The sequence below is a fragment of the Synchiropus splendidus genome, chromosome 17 (assembly GCF_027744825.2).
Source record: "Synchiropus splendidus isolate RoL2022-P1 chromosome 17, RoL_Sspl_1.0, whole genome shotgun sequence".
Taxonomy (NCBI): domain Eukaryota; kingdom Metazoa; phylum Chordata; class Actinopteri; order Syngnathiformes; family Callionymidae; genus Synchiropus; species Synchiropus splendidus.
This window is the reverse complement of record NC_071350.1, coordinates 17,254,288-17,271,282: the sequence shown is the minus strand read 5'-3', so window position 1 is coordinate 17,271,282 and position 16,995 is coordinate 17,254,288. Positions and strand designations below refer to the sequence as shown.

At 48.2% G+C, this 16,995-nt stretch overlaps 2 protein-coding genes across 10 annotated transcripts; one reads left to right on the top strand and one right to left on the bottom strand.

The window, feature by feature from the left end:
• Positions 1–152: 152 nt before the first annotated feature.
• LOC128748339 (SLAIN motif-containing protein-like) lies at positions 153–4,321 on the top strand. Of its 4 annotated transcripts, none has more exons than XM_053847013.1 (7): positions 153–547; positions 1,494–1,705; positions 1,767–1,856; positions 1,925–1,992; positions 2,056–2,152; positions 2,708–2,821; positions 2,896–4,320. In XM_053847013.1, exons 1-7 carry the CDS (start codon positions 219–221, stop codon positions 3,105–3,107), a joined length of 1,122 nt encoding a protein of 373 aa, XP_053702988.1. In that variant the 5' UTR covers positions 153–218; the 3' UTR covers positions 3,108–4,320. The 4 variants fall into 4 exon arrangements, with proteins under 4 accessions (XP_053702988.1, XP_053702987.1, XP_053702986.1 ...); XM_053847012.1 differs by having other exon boundaries at positions 2,053–2,152; XM_053847011.1 differs by having other exon boundaries at positions 1,925–2,152; positions 2,896–4,319.
• taf1 (TAF1 RNA polymerase II, TATA box binding protein (TBP)-associated factor) lies at positions 3,931–16,244 on the bottom strand. Of its 6 annotated transcripts, XM_053847005.1 has the most exons (42): positions 15,908–16,241; positions 15,009–15,128; positions 14,804–14,927; positions 14,574–14,690; positions 14,291–14,404; positions 13,874–14,118; positions 13,487–13,702; positions 13,179–13,418; positions 12,884–13,118; positions 12,616–12,723; positions 12,386–12,553; positions 12,178–12,305; positions 11,961–12,068; positions 11,717–11,890; positions 11,465–11,638; positions 11,290–11,394; positions 11,010–11,210; positions 10,799–10,940; positions 10,595–10,648; positions 10,342–10,472; positions 9,338–9,418; positions 9,115–9,264; positions 8,917–9,036; positions 8,663–8,838; positions 8,350–8,582; positions 8,072–8,279; positions 7,827–7,992; positions 7,516–7,727; positions 7,326–7,434; positions 7,054–7,152; positions 6,812–6,989; positions 6,671–6,738; positions 6,471–6,593; positions 6,307–6,399; positions 6,154–6,238; positions 6,023–6,090; positions 5,831–5,947; positions 5,553–5,660; positions 5,367–5,462; positions 5,077–5,296; positions 4,754–4,928; positions 3,931–4,352 (listed from the first exon to the last, which is right to left on the bottom strand). In XM_053847005.1, the coding sequence occupies exons 2-42, from the start codon at positions 15,120–15,122 to the stop codon at positions 4,133–4,135; spliced, it is 6,003 nt and encodes a 2,000-aa protein (XP_053702980.1). In that variant the 5' UTR covers positions 15,123–15,128; positions 15,908–16,241; the 3' UTR covers positions 3,931–4,132. The 6 variants fall into 6 exon arrangements, with proteins under 6 accessions (XP_053702980.1, XP_053702983.1, XP_053702981.1 ...); XM_053847008.1 differs by lacking the exon at positions 5,553–5,660 and having other exon boundaries at positions 7,821–7,992; XM_053847006.1 differs by lacking the exon at positions 10,595–10,648 and having other exon boundaries at positions 7,821–7,992.
• Positions 16,245–16,995: the final 751 nt, after the last annotated feature.

The following is a 16,995-nucleotide window of genomic DNA, read 5'->3' as shown; positions in this document are numbered from 1 at the left end:
TGGCACTTTCCTTCCTAGCTACAACACACACACACACACACCCAGACACACACACTTTAATCCACATAATCTCTTGATGCTCTTTCCAATCCAATCTGCTGAGTGTTGCTTCTTTAAAGGCTTCCTTCTTCTGGGCATGTGGGTCAGTAGGTGCCGCGTGGTGGCCGCACAAGTTCCCACTGTTGAGGAGTGATGTGGAGGTCCGCCCACATCAGAGGATGATGGAGAACTGGATGGACAAAATGGACTTCCAGGATCAAGTGAGCTGGAGCTTTGCAAAGGAGCCTCTCATGGAGTTGGTGCCTCCAAACCACCATCTGTTCGGCTCGGTGAGGAGGGCGCCGGCGAGAGGCTGCGGCTCCTTCGCCATGGAGGCCAGGATGAGGCTGGACCAGCTGAAGTCTGGATGTGGATCCTCTCAGGCTCCCAGGGATCTGAGTACTGGACCGCTGTGGAACCCAGCTCACCAGAGGGAGACACCAGAAACAGTCCTGGACCTGGTGGAGCTGCTGGAGGTTGATGATGAAGAGGAGGACGAAGGCAGCTGGTCAGATACACTGTGACAGTAGTGATGGGCAGATGAGGTATCATGAAACAGTGTTCTAATTTTCAGAGGCCACTAGATGGCGTCACTTGGTTTAGAACTGGCGTGAGGTTCAGTTGAATTCGCTGTTCAAGTCCAAACATTTTACAGCAGCAGACAGTGCCATCTGGTGGCCTCCAAAAATGTTTCATGAAACCTCATCTACCCATCACCAGATGTGAGGGGTTGTAAAGCCAAAAGAACAGAAGAGGATATTGATAAGAGATAGGAAGCTTGTCATATAGGCGTCTTGTTCATGTTTTTTGATAGCTTGTGAGGAAGAAGAAATGAATCTGAAACATTCAAGTCATTGTCACTAAAGTGAAAAATAGTTGACCCTGAAAAACACATGCAGTTTGCCCTGAAGACGCTCCTCTGCGACAGGTGGTTCTGGACCTGCCGTCTTTATTTCCAACCCAGAAAATCAGAGATGAGATCTTCCTCAGGTGGAGAAGCTCTCACATTTTAAGGTCTTGTTCTCGAGTGAGTGAGGAGTCAGTCATGAGCACTGCGAATCGGCCTGTTGTGGTGAAGAAAGAGCTGAGCTAAAAGACAAAGTTCCTGAGTGACTCAGAGTCGAAATACTCCTGTAGGAGACGCCAGTTGAGGTGGCTATTGTCGAGGCAAGTGTGGGCTTCTTGACTTCAGCTGCTGCCTCCGCGACCCAACATAGCTACAAGTTTACGATTTGTTTGAAAAGATATTGAGGAAGCTCTAGCAGTCAGTCGTGACTCGATCATCTCAACAATCCATCAGCAGTAAGGTCAACACGGCTGCACCATGTGAAACTCCAAACAGGCAACAGGGTGTGGGCGATGACGATCCAGCAGGATCTTGAGTTTTTCCCAGTTTCACGGCTGTGATCTGGTCTGACACTGCAACAGACGGCTGACTCGGTCTGCTCTCACAGGCTGTACGCGCCAACAAAGACGCGGGGTCACGTCGACAACGATTCGGCTCTGAGGTGGTGCCGGCAGGTTCTGGATAATCCTGCTCCTGAGGTGGAGGCGGCGTGTCGCCAGCTGGTGAAGTGGCTTCACCAAAGCAAGGCGACTCAACTCACCGCGTCCAGCGCACGTTTGGATCCCCACGGAAGCTTCAGCCCGGCACCGGAGAGTCTCGGTAAACACATGGCTATTCCAGCACGGAATCCTGAGCGCTAACGTTTGGGAAACTTGCTCAGACGGGAGCCGTCGGAACGACCCCAACATCGGCAGCTACCGGCTCCAGGACATCACCGACGTGCACATCATGGCCCGGATACAAGAAGCCAGTGAGTGTGGAGCCACTTCAGAGACCGAGCAGCTTCAGAGGAACAGCTCTTCTTACTTTCAAATCCAGGTTTAAGACAAGAGTTGGTCTCCACCCCGAGCCGAGTTCCAGCGACATGGATCGGCAGGGACACGCAGGTGAGAAGGTTTCCCACTGTAACTGACCCCACGGTGTCGCCCAAACGGACTTGTTTTCAGCAGCCGTCACACGCTCCTCCAGCTCAGCCGAGTCCCAAGCTGACCCGACTCCACCAGCAGGTCACCCAGTTCAAGCTGATGAAGCTGGCTCAGAACCAGGGTACGATCTGCTACAGAAGTTTGGAGACATATTTGTGTTTGTAGTGAGAACACACTCGGGGTGACGAGATGAACGAGAGAGTGCAGCAAGGGTGGAGGCTTCAGTTGGTATTTGTTTGTGGGGTATTTTATTTTATTTTATTTATTAACAGCACTTTATTTCAAAGCACTTTCCTAGTTGGTGGGACCCCCACTGACCATGGCAATAAACTCTATTCTGATTATGATTCAGTGAAACACTGAAGTTGTCCATGAAGATGACAACATTATATTATCAATATTTATTTATTTATTTATTTTTGCTTACATGATCTGGGCTTTATGGTTTAATAATAACAGAAGAGGATTACAATTAATGTAAATATTAATGAGCAAAATAATGAAATACTATAGTAAACTCTTAAAATACAATACTGTATTTCATATTTTTAATAAAGAAACCAATTTTTTTTTTTAATCAACATTTTTACTTTAAATATAAATGGCTTAATTTATGTATTTCAGGTTATTTCCACCGTTGTTCAGCGTGTTTATTAACAAGTTTGTGTCCCCGCAGCCTCACACGGCAGAACCCGGCCTCCTCTCAGAACCAGCCTCCGGTCCCTGCAGGCGGTGAGGAACAGCCGGAGCTTAGACACCGAAATCGATACAGGCGTCCTCGCCGCGTCAGGTTTGGAGGTCTACCGTGGTCACACGCACGGTTATGACGACATATGATGCGAATAACAGGCCGTTTTTTTTCAGGTGAGTCGCCTTCCGTGACGTCACCAGTGAACTTGAGCGTCCCGGTGAAGGACCGTTCGGTCCAGTCACCGACGGTGAGGCGACTCCTGAGGTCCCAGTCTCTGAGTCCAGCCCGGGATCCACCCTGTCCCAGAGCATATCTGCCCGCTCGAGGGCGAGTCTTCGCTGCTCTAACGGAACCCGCGGCCTCCGTGCCCTGGAGACAGCTCTAAGATCAGGACTGGCGTCCACAGGATCTGGACTGACCTGATTTGGCACATAGGACCCTGATCTTAAACGTCATTTACATCGAAATAGAAGACAAATAACGTGTTATACTAAGGAACACGGCACAAGCGATACAGGAGAAATCTAGCATGTAAATAAATGCTAAACGTTTAAGATGCGAAAAAAAAAGAAAAGCGCAATAAAATTGTAGAAATACACAGTGTACACAACATTTTTCCTAACTTAAGATTATACATGCATTTGAAAAAAATATATATAAAAATAATCGAACTACATTAACAAGAACAGGACAAATAAATTTAAAAGGGGTTAAATCGTCTAAATAAGTTAAAAGTTATTGAAAAGAACTTTTTATCCAGAAAACATTTTGCAAAAAAAAAAGTCACTATTAAATACATTTATTGATACAAATCTTAAATGAGCTAATAAAATGATTGAAGAGACAAATTAACGTATAAATCTGTATTTTTAGAAAAAAAAGTGAATGCAATTCTATGAAGTCATGGTTCATGCAATAAAATATCTGGAATATTTTCCGTTTGCTCTCTCTGAACACAGGATGTTAGATAAACATGAGTGTTGATAGTGGTGCGGTCATGTCACCAGCTGCTGTCTAACATGGTTTGGGCTTCCGGACTGGTGCAGCTACACTGGACTGATCACACCTCACAGAGAAGGCTGTGCATTTGTGTCTCGTGCTGATGCAGATTTCATGCAACAGGAAGTTTGCAGCTGATAAAGAGAGGAAAAAGCTCGAAGGTGCCAGGTACCAAACAGGAAGTGAAGCTGAGGACTCTGCTGATTGAACTGACTTTGTTGAACACCTGTTACGCTCCAAGACTTTTATTGATTCAGGTCAGTAGTTGCTGGCAACTTAACACCAGAGGACGATAATGAGTAGAAAATCAAAAGACAAACATTAGTTCTCATTGTTCTTTAAATGGTACAGTTTCAGTGAAAATAATTTACAGAAAAAAACTACATTATTTACAAATCTTTTATCACAAGTTCAGTCTGAGTCCAGGTCGCTGTCTCCGCCGATGGAGTGGAACTCTTCGCTCTCCTCATCCTCACTCAGCTGGACCTGAGAGAGGACCGCCGGCCCTCTCCTCCGCGCGTCGTCTTCCTCGTCCTCGTCCTCTTCCTCGCTGATGCCGTACTCTTCTCCGTTCCCCAGGCTGGACGGCGGCAGCTGACTGCGGCTCTCTCCTTCATCGAAGCTGCCGTAACTGTCGGCAGAAGACACAGCGGTTATCGACTGTAGCTCAGCTGGACTGGTGGAGAAGACATGAACTCTTCTTCACCCCATTTAAGATCAGTTTTGCCGGTTTCAAGAGCTTTAAACATCCCCGACTTTTACTCAGTAAGAAATTTCAATTAATTAATTTGAACTTTTAAACATGAATGTCCTGAAGCCGAAACTCAGAAGTGAAGTCACACATTTTTAATTTTTCAAACTTTGGCTATGAGCCATGAAATTCTGAATATTCATTCAGACTCACAATGGAGTCGATTTTTATGTCAAATTTCGTGGCATTGCGCCTCACAGAAATTTGAACTTGAGTTCAATCGGACTTGTTCCCTTGACATTTCGAAGGTTCAGATCACATGGTGGCTCATCGGTACCAACCTGACGTTGCTGTCTTCCATGTGACGGCTGTCGTCAGGCCCCTCCCCCTCGTATGACATCATGCTCTCGTCCTGCTCCATCCCCATGCGGGCCGTCTCCTGGGCCCTCCGAGGCGGCGGAGGTCTCAGGTCCATCTCTCGGTCCGAGTCGCTGCCACTCTCTGACAGATGTATGGCTGAAATGGAAAACCAAGAGACGGATATGTTCACTTGTCAGGACATTCCAGCAGCTCCTGAGCGTCCACACTTCCCACACTCACTTCACTCTCACCTACACCAGAGCAGCAGCCAGCAGTGACTGGACTGAATGAAAAGCATGCTCACCAGAGAAAGGGTTGTCGCCCTCCTCCTCACTGGCGTCGTCCTCCCCGTCAGACATGAGCAGGTCCTGGTACAACACGCTGGACTGGGCGGTGCGGTTGGGTCGCCCCCTGTCGTCGTCATCCTCATCATCGTCTTCGTCCCGGTCCGGTATTCTCCTGGGGGGCAGCAGCAGCATCTCCTCATCGTCGTCGTCCTCCAGGTCGCCCTCTGCGTCCTCCGCCTGGGAGACACGGCGTATTCAGACACAGATGACACGACACGGCGCAACCCTCGCAGGGTCAATAGCTTACAGGAGCCGGCGTTTTGGGTTTGCCATCATCATCCTCTTCGAAGCCTTCGATGTCCACGTCCGACTCCTCCTCCCCCAGTCGCCGGCTGTGCCGTCCCTGCGAGGAGAAGCGTGTCAAAGACCCCACGCGACTGTCCCGTCGTCACAACACACACGGGTGCATCAAGGGCTTCGCCAGCCTTTGTACCTGCCCGCCTCGCTTCTCAGCAGCGACCACTAGGGGGCCTTCAGAGAAAAGGCTGCTGGTTTCTCGCGGCAGACTTCCTGTCGCGCCGCTGTCAAACAGATCAGCAGGCTGGACCACAGAAGGACAGGACAAGAGGGCAGGAGCGAAGGGACGGTTAGGAAACAAGAGAGGACAGGAACAGGAAAAGTCTGAGGAGAGTTAGTGCGGAAGGAAAAGAGAGGAGCCGGGCGTGGGATCCACCTGCTGGTCTGCCGAGAGATCTAGGGGCGACGGCTTACCTGAGGGGTGTAAGGACCCGGGGTCATCGGGTCCAGACTCTCAAATTCAGCTGCATCCAGAGCGGCTTCTTTGGCGGTGGAGATATCCTTCTCCAGCTGGGTCAAGTGCTCGTCGTACTGAGGAGACATGACGCAAGCGTCAGCGACCAACCAGAGAGATTTGATCACAAAGACACTCTCCGTTCCACCAACCTCCGACAAGGTCTGCCTGCACACATTCACGATCTCCAGCGCCGTCTTGGTGTAAGGGCTGTCTGGACCTAAGAGGAAGGGAGGACGAGAGTGAGCAGGTTCTTCCCTGAGTCGGAGTGGTGAGTGCTCACCGTTGTACTTGATGCTGTTGGCGTGGATGAGCGCGATGTCCGACAGAAACGCGTCTCGGTTCTGGTACTTGTGTTTGGAGATGTTCTGCCGAGGCCCAGAAAAGGTCTCAGTGACGGAGATGACCCGCACAAAAGTCATGTGTAAGGACTCACCTTGCGAACGTTTTCCAGGTCCATGGGGCTGGCGATCACTTTGTAATAATCCGGAACAAACTTCTTGTTGACGGGATGGTGGAAGGGCCATGACTGCAGAGGAGGGAGGGTTTGAACATGGACAGCACCAGAACTCCGATCCCACTCCTGTTTCTAACACTCACTTCAGGAACGATCATCATTTTCTGGGTCACAATGTTGTCCAGGATGAAGGAGAAAGCCACCTGATCGTCATCGTCCAGTAATGGATTGATGGCTTTTTCCAGTCGGACCAGCCTGTCCTCTTTCTGCACACACAGTCGCAGGCCTTAAATCCAGCCTTGTTGAGAGCATCTGCAGGAGGAACCGGTGGAACCACACTCACCTCCTTCAGCTTGGTGTCACACAGGTCCAACATGGACTGCGCCACTTGTGTTATCGGGTGTTTGGCTCCTGAAATTGAAGGGGAAAAAAAAATCAGCACTGGATTTTAAAAACAGAAGCATGACAAAGGCACATGAGGTACCATTATAGGTGGCGCTGTTCTTGACCATGAGCTCCACAGCTTCACGGAACTCATCCCTGGATGGATACATCCTCTTTCGCACGTTCTCCCTCAGGGTCTGCAGGTCCATGGGCCGAGTGATGATCTTGTAGTAGTCCTTCACAACCTTGGCGTTAACCGGCGTGTGGAAGGGGTACGTCTGTTTGCACAAGGGGTGAAGAAGTGAGAGGCGAGTGAGGAGAAGAAGCCAGGCGTGATCTTACGTTGGGATGGTCGCGCATGTCGTTGATGATGCTCTCCAGCACAGACGACAGCGTCACCATGGGGTCGGTGCGCCGGCGGTGGATCGCCTTGTGTGGTTTCTGTGAGACAGAAGAAAGAAAAAAAAATCATCAAATGTATCATCCAAAGAAGATGAAAAGTTGAGCTACAAAGCGCTGCAAGTAGCGTCACCATGCAAACCTCACTTGCCCAAATGTTTCAGTGGGATGATGAATCATAATCCTATGCTGGCAGCTCAAGTCCAGCCACTTACGTTGAGGTAGTCGCAGTGAACGGCGCTGCCCACTCGTCTCTTCTTCTTCTGAGGGAGCTGTTGTTTTGGGAACTTGAGCACCAACGACTTCCGGCGGACCTCGTCAGCACTACAAACAAAGAGGCATCCCATTTTCCTCAGAATGAATTGCCAAAACTTGAAAACGTTGAGGAGGTAAAAGCAGACGGACCTTTCGATGAGCTGCTTCCCGAGCACGATCTTGGTGCCCTCCACTTTGATGAGCTCCTCATTATCGTTGTGGATCACGGTCTTCTCCAGCTCCTCTTCCTGCTCCTCAGTCATGGCCACCGGGTTGGACGGCGGCGCATTGGTTTGGTAGTACAGCGGGCAGAACTTGTTGGTCCTCATGTGGCCGATGGCTCCGCAGGCGCCACACTTGAGCTGAGGAGGAGAAGCAAGTGTCAAGACGATGAGGACGAATGTGGACGCTGCAGGCGAGAGCGGCTGTTGTGAGGACTGAATTGGAAAGCTTACTTTTACCTTGAGGTCGGGTCTCTCTTTCATCTTCTTGGTCTTCTTCTCTGGAGGCCCCTTGATCTTGTCTTTCTCTTGGTTCCGTTTCAGTCTTCTCAGCTGCTCCTGAATACGTCGACGTTCCTTCCTCATCTCTTCTCGGTGCTGCTCGTCGAAGAGAGCGAACTTTCGGCTGTAGAGAACAAACAGAGCCAAAATACAAGACGGCTGATCTGCGCAGGGTTAACAAGAGCCAGTGAACAGAAACTCACATGAAGTCGTCGTCCTTAGTGGTCCTGATCCTCAGGTACGCATCAATGACTGAAGCTTTGCGCACAGTCTCACAGCGCACGTATTCCTTCCCGTCCTCGTCCCTGAACGTGCGGTAGATTTTTAGTCGTTTGCCTGTTGCTGAGGAGTTCAGGCTGGTGACCGATGACGTGTCGTCGTCTTTGTGAGAGCTGGTGGACAAGGAACTGGCTGCAGAGTGGGAAGAAGAAAAGCTGTGAAACTCCTCAGCCCAGTTGGAAGCGAACAGTGAGACACTCACACAAGCCCTTGCGTCGGTCCTTGCGGCCCTTGTTGTCGCGGTCGCTCTCCTCGCCCATCAGCATCCTCTGCAGCTCCTTCCTCTCCTGCTCCTCCCGCTCACGTGACAGCTGCGAGCTGGTCTTCTTGTTCTGCAGCATGTTCTCGATGTTCTTCCCCATCTCCTCAAAGTCGCTGTCCTCCGCCGAGCTGCTGTCGGTGTCAGTGGACAGAACTTCCGTCGACTCCAGGACCCTGTGATGGTGAGAAAACTAAACCAGATCAGTTGGTGCTTCTCAGAGACCGAGCGGTGAAACAGAAGCGTTGGTGTTCACTTGTTCTGCAGGTCAAAAATCCTCTGGCATTCCTCTTTGTAGCGCTCCTGATGCTCAGCCACAGAGAAACGGGAGCCTCTGGCGAACTTGCTCATCGGTCCCTCGCCCGAACGAGCCTGCTCCGTGGACATGGTTCTGACCACATCGATCACCTCCCACCGAGAAAGCTTCTTGATCTGCAGGAGGCCATGAGAGTCAGTGAAACAAACACATTGATGTTTAGCTCATATACGCAGCAGCGTCCTACACCTCACCTCCTCCTCTGGAACACCGAACTTGCGCAGTAGCTGCTTGGCGTTCTTCAGTGAGAGTCTCCTCAAGTCAGCATCTGTTCCCGTCACTGTTTTCTTGACGGGCTGCGGCTCTTTGTCATCCTGAGGAACATCAGAGGAAGTAGAGATTTGAAACTCGCCCACTGGAGCAGAATGTCCGAGTCCACTCGCCAAAATCACCTTCTGTTGAGTGGGCTTGTTGGGCACTTTGACGTAAGAGAATCCTTCCCCGCAGCCGGTGGGATCGGCTACTCCGGTGACTTCCAGCAAACACTTACCCTTCATGGCGGAGATGAAGGCTCGGGTCGTGTTCCACGGGGCCGTTCGTACCTGCCCACAGTGCAGTGAATCAGCGCGCTTAAAATAACTCAATGGACGACCATTGAAACACTTGAATCAATACCTCATCATCGATCTTCATCTGAAAGTCCTCCTCGTTCTCTTCTTCTGGAGCAAAGAAAGATTTCTCACCATATCCTGCGTCCTAAAAAAGAAAATGTTGGAATACTGTTCACCAATGAATGTCAAGTACAGATTTTCAAATGACCTTTATTTAATAGTAGGAGAAACCATTTCTTAAATCAAGGCAGGGTTTTCCCAGGATATTTCATACTGAATGAAACTACCTTGACCTACTTTTCCTGCTTATTTCAGTGCAGTGTGACACAGGCTTTAGAGGGTCAGGTTTAGTTTGTCGTAGGGATGCTCCGATCAGGTTTTTTGCTGCCGATAACCGATACCGATCACATGGATTAACAATGAACTTGTGATCAAAATGATGAGACCTTCTGTGTAAATGATGTGAAAACATGAACCATTAAATCAGTCTAACTCAGACACATTCTAATATAACTCTTCAAGAAGGCAAAAATAGAAAAAAAACATGCAGAATGCAGCAACTATTCTGTCAAAAGGACAACTGAAAAACATTTACTTGATGAGAGACGTCGAAGGTGAATCTCTAGAGACTGTGCTATGTCCTTGAACTATTTACATGTTGTAGCGGGAATCTGAGACCGAGAGCGCTGCATTTATGAAAGTTCCCACTCTGGACGTTTTCAAAGGTTTCAGACTCAGGTAGCTAACGGACACTGCACCCAAGTGGTAGCAGCGCAGCCTGCTGCTGATCTCACTTTCATGAGCACGGAAAACTCAGTCAAGTGTTGGTGCTTTAGATTTACATGACAGACTGAAAGAATCTTCACTGCAGACTGCTGCTTCACGTGTGAGTGAGTTAGTAGGGAGGAGTGGACAGCGTCACAACCAGCAGGGTTTCATCAGAGCCGGCTGTTACGTGCGATCGGTTGTTGTGATCGGCATTCACCGATCGATTGGAGCATCCCTAGTTTGCAGTACTGTGAATCACACAAGGACACAAATGCACAGGAACAAGAGGAAATGTCTTACCTTCAGTCTCTGCTCAGCCACCAGCATGCTGTAGTAAGCGCAACACTGCTCTGGAGAAACCATCGCTCTGATTTCCTCCTCTGTGGGCAATCTGAAGTCGGGCTTCAGCACCCACCAATTGGAGTCCATGCCTGACACCAGCGAGTCATTGTTAGACAGCCGTTTGCGACTCGAGCCTCGCACCTCTCTCCCTCAGCTTGAATTGAAACTTCTGCAAATTGAACTGTGACCTGTCGGCTGCCATCCATCTTACCTTCCGGGTCAAACTCTTTTACAGCTGAGAACTGCTCTATCTTCTCACTGATGCCTGAGAGTGAAATGGTGGTGCACAGACACACAGCTGAGCTCCAGCACTTCTCACTAGCAGAGTCCCTGAGTATAAGCTCAACACCTGTCTGATTCCACTGATTAAACCTTCCAATGACAGTGCAGCGTTAGTGAGCGTGCCATTCTTTACCTGTGCGTTTGAAATCGGCGCAGAGCTTCAGGCGCTTCCTGATGCTGCTCTCGGAGTGAGACGGGAAGGCTTTCTTGATGTCCTCCATGCGGATCCTCCGAGGACGATCCTTGCTCTTCCAGAACAGTCTGTAGATGAAAACCTACGAGGCCCGCAGGTAACAAATGAAAACTCGGAACAGATTCTCATGAGACACATGTTGATGATATACCTGGAGGAAATCTCTGATGTGGGTATTGGCCCGTTTGGAATTGGGGCCAGGAACCTCATATAAGGGACACTCCTGTCCCACCACCATGATGTCGACGATCTCTCTGATGTAATAGCCGTGTCTAGTTCTGAGAACCAGGAAGTCCGTTTCAGGCATTTTGTGCATGTAGATGGGGGCACGGAAAAGGTTGTTTTCAAACGCCTGAAAGGAAAAGAAGGTGAATTTGACACTACGCCAGACCAAGGGGTGAATACTGCATGTTCTTTGTAGCCGTGCTGACCTGCAGGAGCTGCCCAGGATGGAGGGATCCAAGGAAGGGAGACGTGTGGCAGTACACAGTCTCCCCATATTTGCAGTCCGGAGCTCCAGGGTCTTTGCCAGGTTTCTGGAAGAGACGTTCTAAACTGAGTTTGACACCTCAGTTAGTGACTCAATCCCTGTTTCGGAGAACGAACCCTCTTGTAGTAGTTTTTGATCTTGGTCGCCATGCCAACTTGCATGATGAGTGGGGGGTACTCTTCGCTGTACTCGGCCAGGATCAGATCCCCATCTTTGCCTGTCAGGTCCTGCGGCGTCCTCATGAAGAACATGTCTCCACCTCCTGACGCCTGTCGCTCCTGCTCCCTCATCTGTGCAAACAGAGTTGGTCAGTGGGTCACTCAGAGGTCACCAAGACACGGATGGCTTTTCGGACTCTTGACGCTCACCTTGGCCTTCTTCTTGATGTGCTTGAGTAACGGCTGGACCATGTGAGGTCCTGGCTGAGCTAGCGTTCCAAAAGAGTACTTCTTCAAAGTCGTGCGATGGAACTGTCGCAGCTTCATCGGTCCCATGTGAGTGGGGAAGAACGGCTGGCGGAGCTCCAGCGCTGGGATGGAGTGCTAACGGACAGAAAAGTGGCTGTTATTAAACAGCAGCGACGTGTTTAAAGGCGCCATGTAGTTCAATTACCTGAATGATGTTTCCTCCGAAGGTTCCCCTCAGGCCCTGCTGTTTGGGATAGTAGTACTCATCATTGGAGAGGTTCCAGGGGTCTTTGATCTCAGGTTGAGACATGTTCTGAATCGAGAGATGACAGATGTTTTTTTAAACACGACAAGAGATAACTCGCATGGTTATTAATAGATAAAATAAAGACACGCAGAACATACTGAGGAACTCGAACTACCTGCTGCGGCTCATCTTTGATCACGCCGGTCTTCCCCAGAAGGATCCGGCTCTTTTTCAATGCATTTTCCTTCTTATTTTCTTTTGAAGGCGAGTGAGACGTCGTCTCTTCCTTTTCATCTGGAATCTCTGGAAAAAATAACAGCAGGCAATTCATTAACTCTGAGGTGGAAAACATCTATTTTTTTTACAGTTCAATATAGACGCACCAAGAATGATGTTTTCATCGTTAGGATCCAGGGTGAGGACGGGCGGGTTGAGCATGTGGTCCATCTCCTGGTCGTCCCAGATGATGTTGTCTTCCCACCGTCCGTACACCAGCTCCTCGTTGTCAATGGGGAAAATGGAAAACCAAGGAGAATCCTCCTCGTGGAGCGCTGTTGTGTCGAGATGGACGATCAGACATCCAAAAAAGTCTTCTGTACAGTGAGAAACTGACCTTGAATATCGTGGCTGTTCTTGTCCCGTTTGGATCCTGAGATGGACAAAGGTTTGGGCATCGGGGGAGGAGTGGGGGGCACCAACTGGGAGTTACTTCTAGTCAGACCTGTGCAGGTGAAAGGGGTGGTCAAGAAGGGAAAAGAAAGTGGAGTTCTGGTGGTCTAGCCTGGGGGAAACCTCAAAATAAGATATCACCCTGTCTCATACAGCACAGAGATGCAAGCTCACTTCAGTGGCTTCGTCGAGCAGTGCTGCGTGTTTCTCACCCTGCTGAGCGTTGTAGGCGTTGGCGTTGCGGGTCATGCTTGACGGCAGCCATCCTGCCAGGCTGGCACGCTGACTCTTTGTCCCTTTGTGCTTTACATCCTCCCCGTTCCAGATGATGTCCTCCTCCCACTGCAGCTGAGTGACCATGAGGAACAGCTCGTTCTCCAGATCAGCTCTGTCTTTGTTTTTACTTTCACTGCCTCCATCGTCACCTTCACCGTCCCACATCACAACCTGCGGAAACAAGGCCAGCATCAGCAACACGGCAGACGCAGTCTCTCCAGTGATTCTCACCTCCTGTGGGGTCTCAGTGGCTTCTGCAGGAGGATTAGGAGCCTCAGGTTCACTTGTTTTGTCTTTCACTTTGAAGCCATAGTTGAAATTGCTTCCATCTTCTGGGACGCCAAGCATGTCGTACCAGAGCTGGGCTGGACCATACCTCCACTCCGCCACACGGGGTCTAGACTCAGCCTCCTTGTCTCCGTCTCCACATGTCTGAGAAAACTTGGACTCGACAGGAGCCAGCATGGTTATCTGCAGCACAGACGAGAAGCTATGACCACTCCGTAGCAGTGAAGGAAGTAAAGACAGCGTGCGTTCACCTCATCATCAGAGAGACACTGCTCTGGCGGCGGAGCTGGCGCGTACTCATAAACCCAACCGGACTTCTTCTCTTGCCCCTGCTCAGCCGGTTCCCCCTCGGGAGGAGGCGTCCCTGGAAGAGCATCACGGTGCTTCCTCTTCTTCTTCCTGCGTGCACTTCTCCAAACTGACGGCATGTTCTTCCCAGGTCCAAACAGTCGTAGGAACCTCAGAACCTTGGGGGCGCAGTAAAACCATTAACAGGGATACAAACAAACTTTTGTTCTTGTATACACTGAAAACTGACTTTAAGCCCAGGTACAAAAAGGTTTCTTAAATCCATAGATTCACATGGATGCTTTTGTACTCAACACTAGACAGGAGGAGTCCTCTCTCATGATATTTACCCTGCCTGGCCGGAATTCTGGGAAAAGTTCTGTAACACCAGGAAGTGCTTTGGCTGCATCTTTCTGCATGATGCCAGCCAGTGGGAGGGTGAGGCTATCCGGAGCTCCACCGGAACCTGAACCCTGGCACGGCCGATCTGTTTCTGACTCAGAGTCGGAGGAGCTGCTGAAATCAACCTTCTCGCCAGCAGATGACGATGACGCGATGATGGAGGGGAGAATGATGCCATCGCCCTCTTCTCCAACTGGAGGGGACACAACAATATTTAGAGCCTTCATAAAGTCATCTCTCGATGAAAACAAAAATAACATCACTGCAAAATATTCGTTGACGAAAAAAATAAGAGTGCTCTGCTTGTTTAAAATTACAATTTCTAAATGTTGCCACCAGAGATGCCTCAAAATCAACAAAGTTACCGTTTGCGCCTGTCTCATCTTTCCTTCCAGGTGTGGAAACAGTTGGAGGTGGCGGAGGAGGCATGAGCTTGGAATCGATATCCTCACAGTCTCCATCATAGTCTTCTTCATCATCTAAAAAAAACACAATTACAAAATGGCTTTCAGTGTTTCCCCCAGGTTTTGGTTCTGCCTCTATAGGAAAGTTTTCCTTCAACCACATCTGATGTAATCTTGGGTAATATCTGGAATGAAATGTACTCGATTCCCTTGAGGGAAGGATTTACGAAGATAAGGGACAAACCTGTTTTTCTGCTGGGCTGTAAAGAGCCCATGGCCTGGCGGTACTTCCTGGTCTCATCTTCAGCAACCTCATTGATGTCTGAATAGTCAACTGCGTCTTCTGTGCTCTTCACCCAACCTTGATCAAGTGAAACCAAAACTATTTCACTCCCTCCATCAATAAACAAGAAATTGTCAAGGAACATTACAAGGGTCAAATGGTGGACCATTAATGTGTATTGTTTGTACCACCTTCTGCATTCACATCGCTGGAGTCCTTGCCGTCTTCTTGATTTTCCCCATCATTGGCAGTAATTTCTGTAATGAGTGAGCCAAGGACAAGATTTCCTAAGCCGGCCAGATGCTTTTTGGACTCCTGTGCCACGATGAAAAGTAACAACAAATCAGAAATCTTCTCAGAAGACATTGAAAACAACACCAGTGATATACTGCTCACATTGTCCAGAACAGTGTCATCCTCCAGCTGTCCATCTTCATTGATGTTTCCGAAGAGGAAACCAGCGATAGAGAAAGGTCGGTTTTGGTCATCGTCACTATCCGAGTCAGACATCCTGCACTGAAATAAAATTTTATTAATTTTGACATCATTTTCAGGGGAGCTGCATCACCAGCTTCATCACCATCGCTGATATCATTCAGTCCATCATGATGCCACTTGGAATCAGTGGTCTGTGATCTCGATGGCGCATTATCAATGTCCATCTATCACAAGCTTCACTCACAAACACACTTCAATAAACTTGGACAAACAAAGGTATCAGACATTACATAAAAACAGTCTTCCGCATAATCGCAAAAGGATGAAGTCTCAGTTTAGTGAGTGACAGATGTGGGCTCTGAGATGAGAATGAGGAAAGAGATAGTCATGTTGGACCAACGTTATTTTGTCACGACATAATAAAATAATGTCCAATTGCGACACCCCTTAATTTTAACAATAGAAATAGCAACTACATTCTACACGACATGATGATGTTATTCACAAGTGGAACAGTTTTAGGTAAAGCGCAACGTCAAAGTTTAACCTGATCATGAGCAATTTTGGTTATGATGATATTAACAGAGGACAAAGTATTGATCAAGCCCCAAACACGTTAAAGAATTCAGATCATCAGCGAAGGAACAGCGGAGCGAACCGCGGTCAGAGATTCAAATATAATCATTCACTGACAGTCAGATGGTTTCAACATTTGAGTGACGACCACGTTTAACTACATTTATAACTTAGTAAAACAGCATTCGGGCTCAGAACAGCAACGTGTTCACGGTCGTTACTGTTAGCTTGCTAGCTAAAAACATAAACAATCTAGGTACGTGAAGGAAACTAGAACTTACCTTTTGTGCCTTTTACTCCAAACCAACGAACGCTTGTTACATGCAGCTTTATAAATCCAGAGGGACTTTACTTAAAGTGTTTTAAATGCATAATTTTCTGAACGCAAGTTAGCGAAACGGAACTTAATTCTAAAAGAAAACGGGATGGAGTCTCATCTAAAATTGACCCATGGCTTATTATTAAAAAACAACAACACCCAAACTATATGTTTTTTAATGCAGCCATCGTAACAATAAGTATATTTGTCGTTTCCCCGAGAGAGCCGCGTACAGAGGCGGGTTAGCTAGGTGAAGCTAACGTTCGCTAAAAGGAAGCTACCCGGTTGAAGAAGAAGCGTCGACTTCCGGCTAGATTTATTTTTACTTATTATTATTATATTTTGTTATTTTTTTCAATCTTTTTTATTACTCGACTAGTTTCCAACAAATTATTATTATTTCTCATATAACTACTCTTCTAATAAGGATTATTATTGTTGCAATTCTAGTTGGAAACACAGCAGTGGTCAATACTGGCCACTAGTGGCCAGATTCGGCTGCGCTCTTCAAAATACTTGCAGCAAAATCGATGTTGTAAAAGATGAAAACAAGATAAGACGTCAACAGCGGATTGAAATCAGAACCAGAATCAGAATAGAATTTATTGCCATGGTCAGTGTCAGGTTCACCAAGTAGGAAAGTGCTCTGAAATAAAGTGCTGTTAATAAAATAAAATAAAATAAAATCCGTGTATATTGAACAATAACATCAGAGTGAGAATAAAAATAGGGAGGATTATTTTCTTTTTCCTGAGAAGAATCATCTGAAACTGGAAACTGTTGGTGATGAATACACAATTGATGGTTACGAGTGAGTCAGAGCGTTGTGTGTGTCTCCTGAACATGTCACATGACGACAGATGAATCCGGGCCTCCTGGGAGAAGTTACATAATCAAGTCTATGAGCCCGATGAAGAAGCTGTCACCAGAGGGTCGTCTTGGAGGCTGTTTCCATGGCAACAGGGGAGCAGTCGGAGGTGATAAGAGCATGTAGCATCTTTACACAACAGTTGTGTCACGTCCAGGTGCGTGAGTCAGGACAGTGAACCA

Bases quoted from the DNA above. Each gene is read 5' to 3' on its own strand.
- LOC128748339 (XM_053847011.1), top strand. From the start codon at position 219: ATGATGGAGAACTGGATGGACAAAATGGACTTCCAGGATCAAGTGAGC. The intron at 1,857-1,924 runs GTGAGTGTGGAG...TTTCAAATCCAG, and splicing joins GGCCCGGATACAAGAAGCCA to GTTTAAGACAAGAGTTGGTC. The intron at 2,153-2,707 runs GTACGATCTGCT...GTGTCCCCGCAG, and splicing joins GAAGCTGGCTCAGAACCAGG to CCTCACACGGCAGAACCCGG.
- taf1 (XM_053847004.1), bottom strand. From the start codon at position 15,122: ATGTCTGACTCGGATAGTGACGATGACCAAAACCGACCTTTCTCTATC. The intron at 12,069-12,177 runs GTAGTTCGAGTT...CTCTCGATTCAG, and splicing joins TCAAAGATGAGCCGCAGCAG to AACATGTCTCAACCTGAGAT. The intron at 6,091-6,153 runs GTGAGCACTCAC...CCTTCCTCTTAG, and splicing joins CAACAGCATCAAGTACAACG to GTCCAGACAGCCCTTACACC.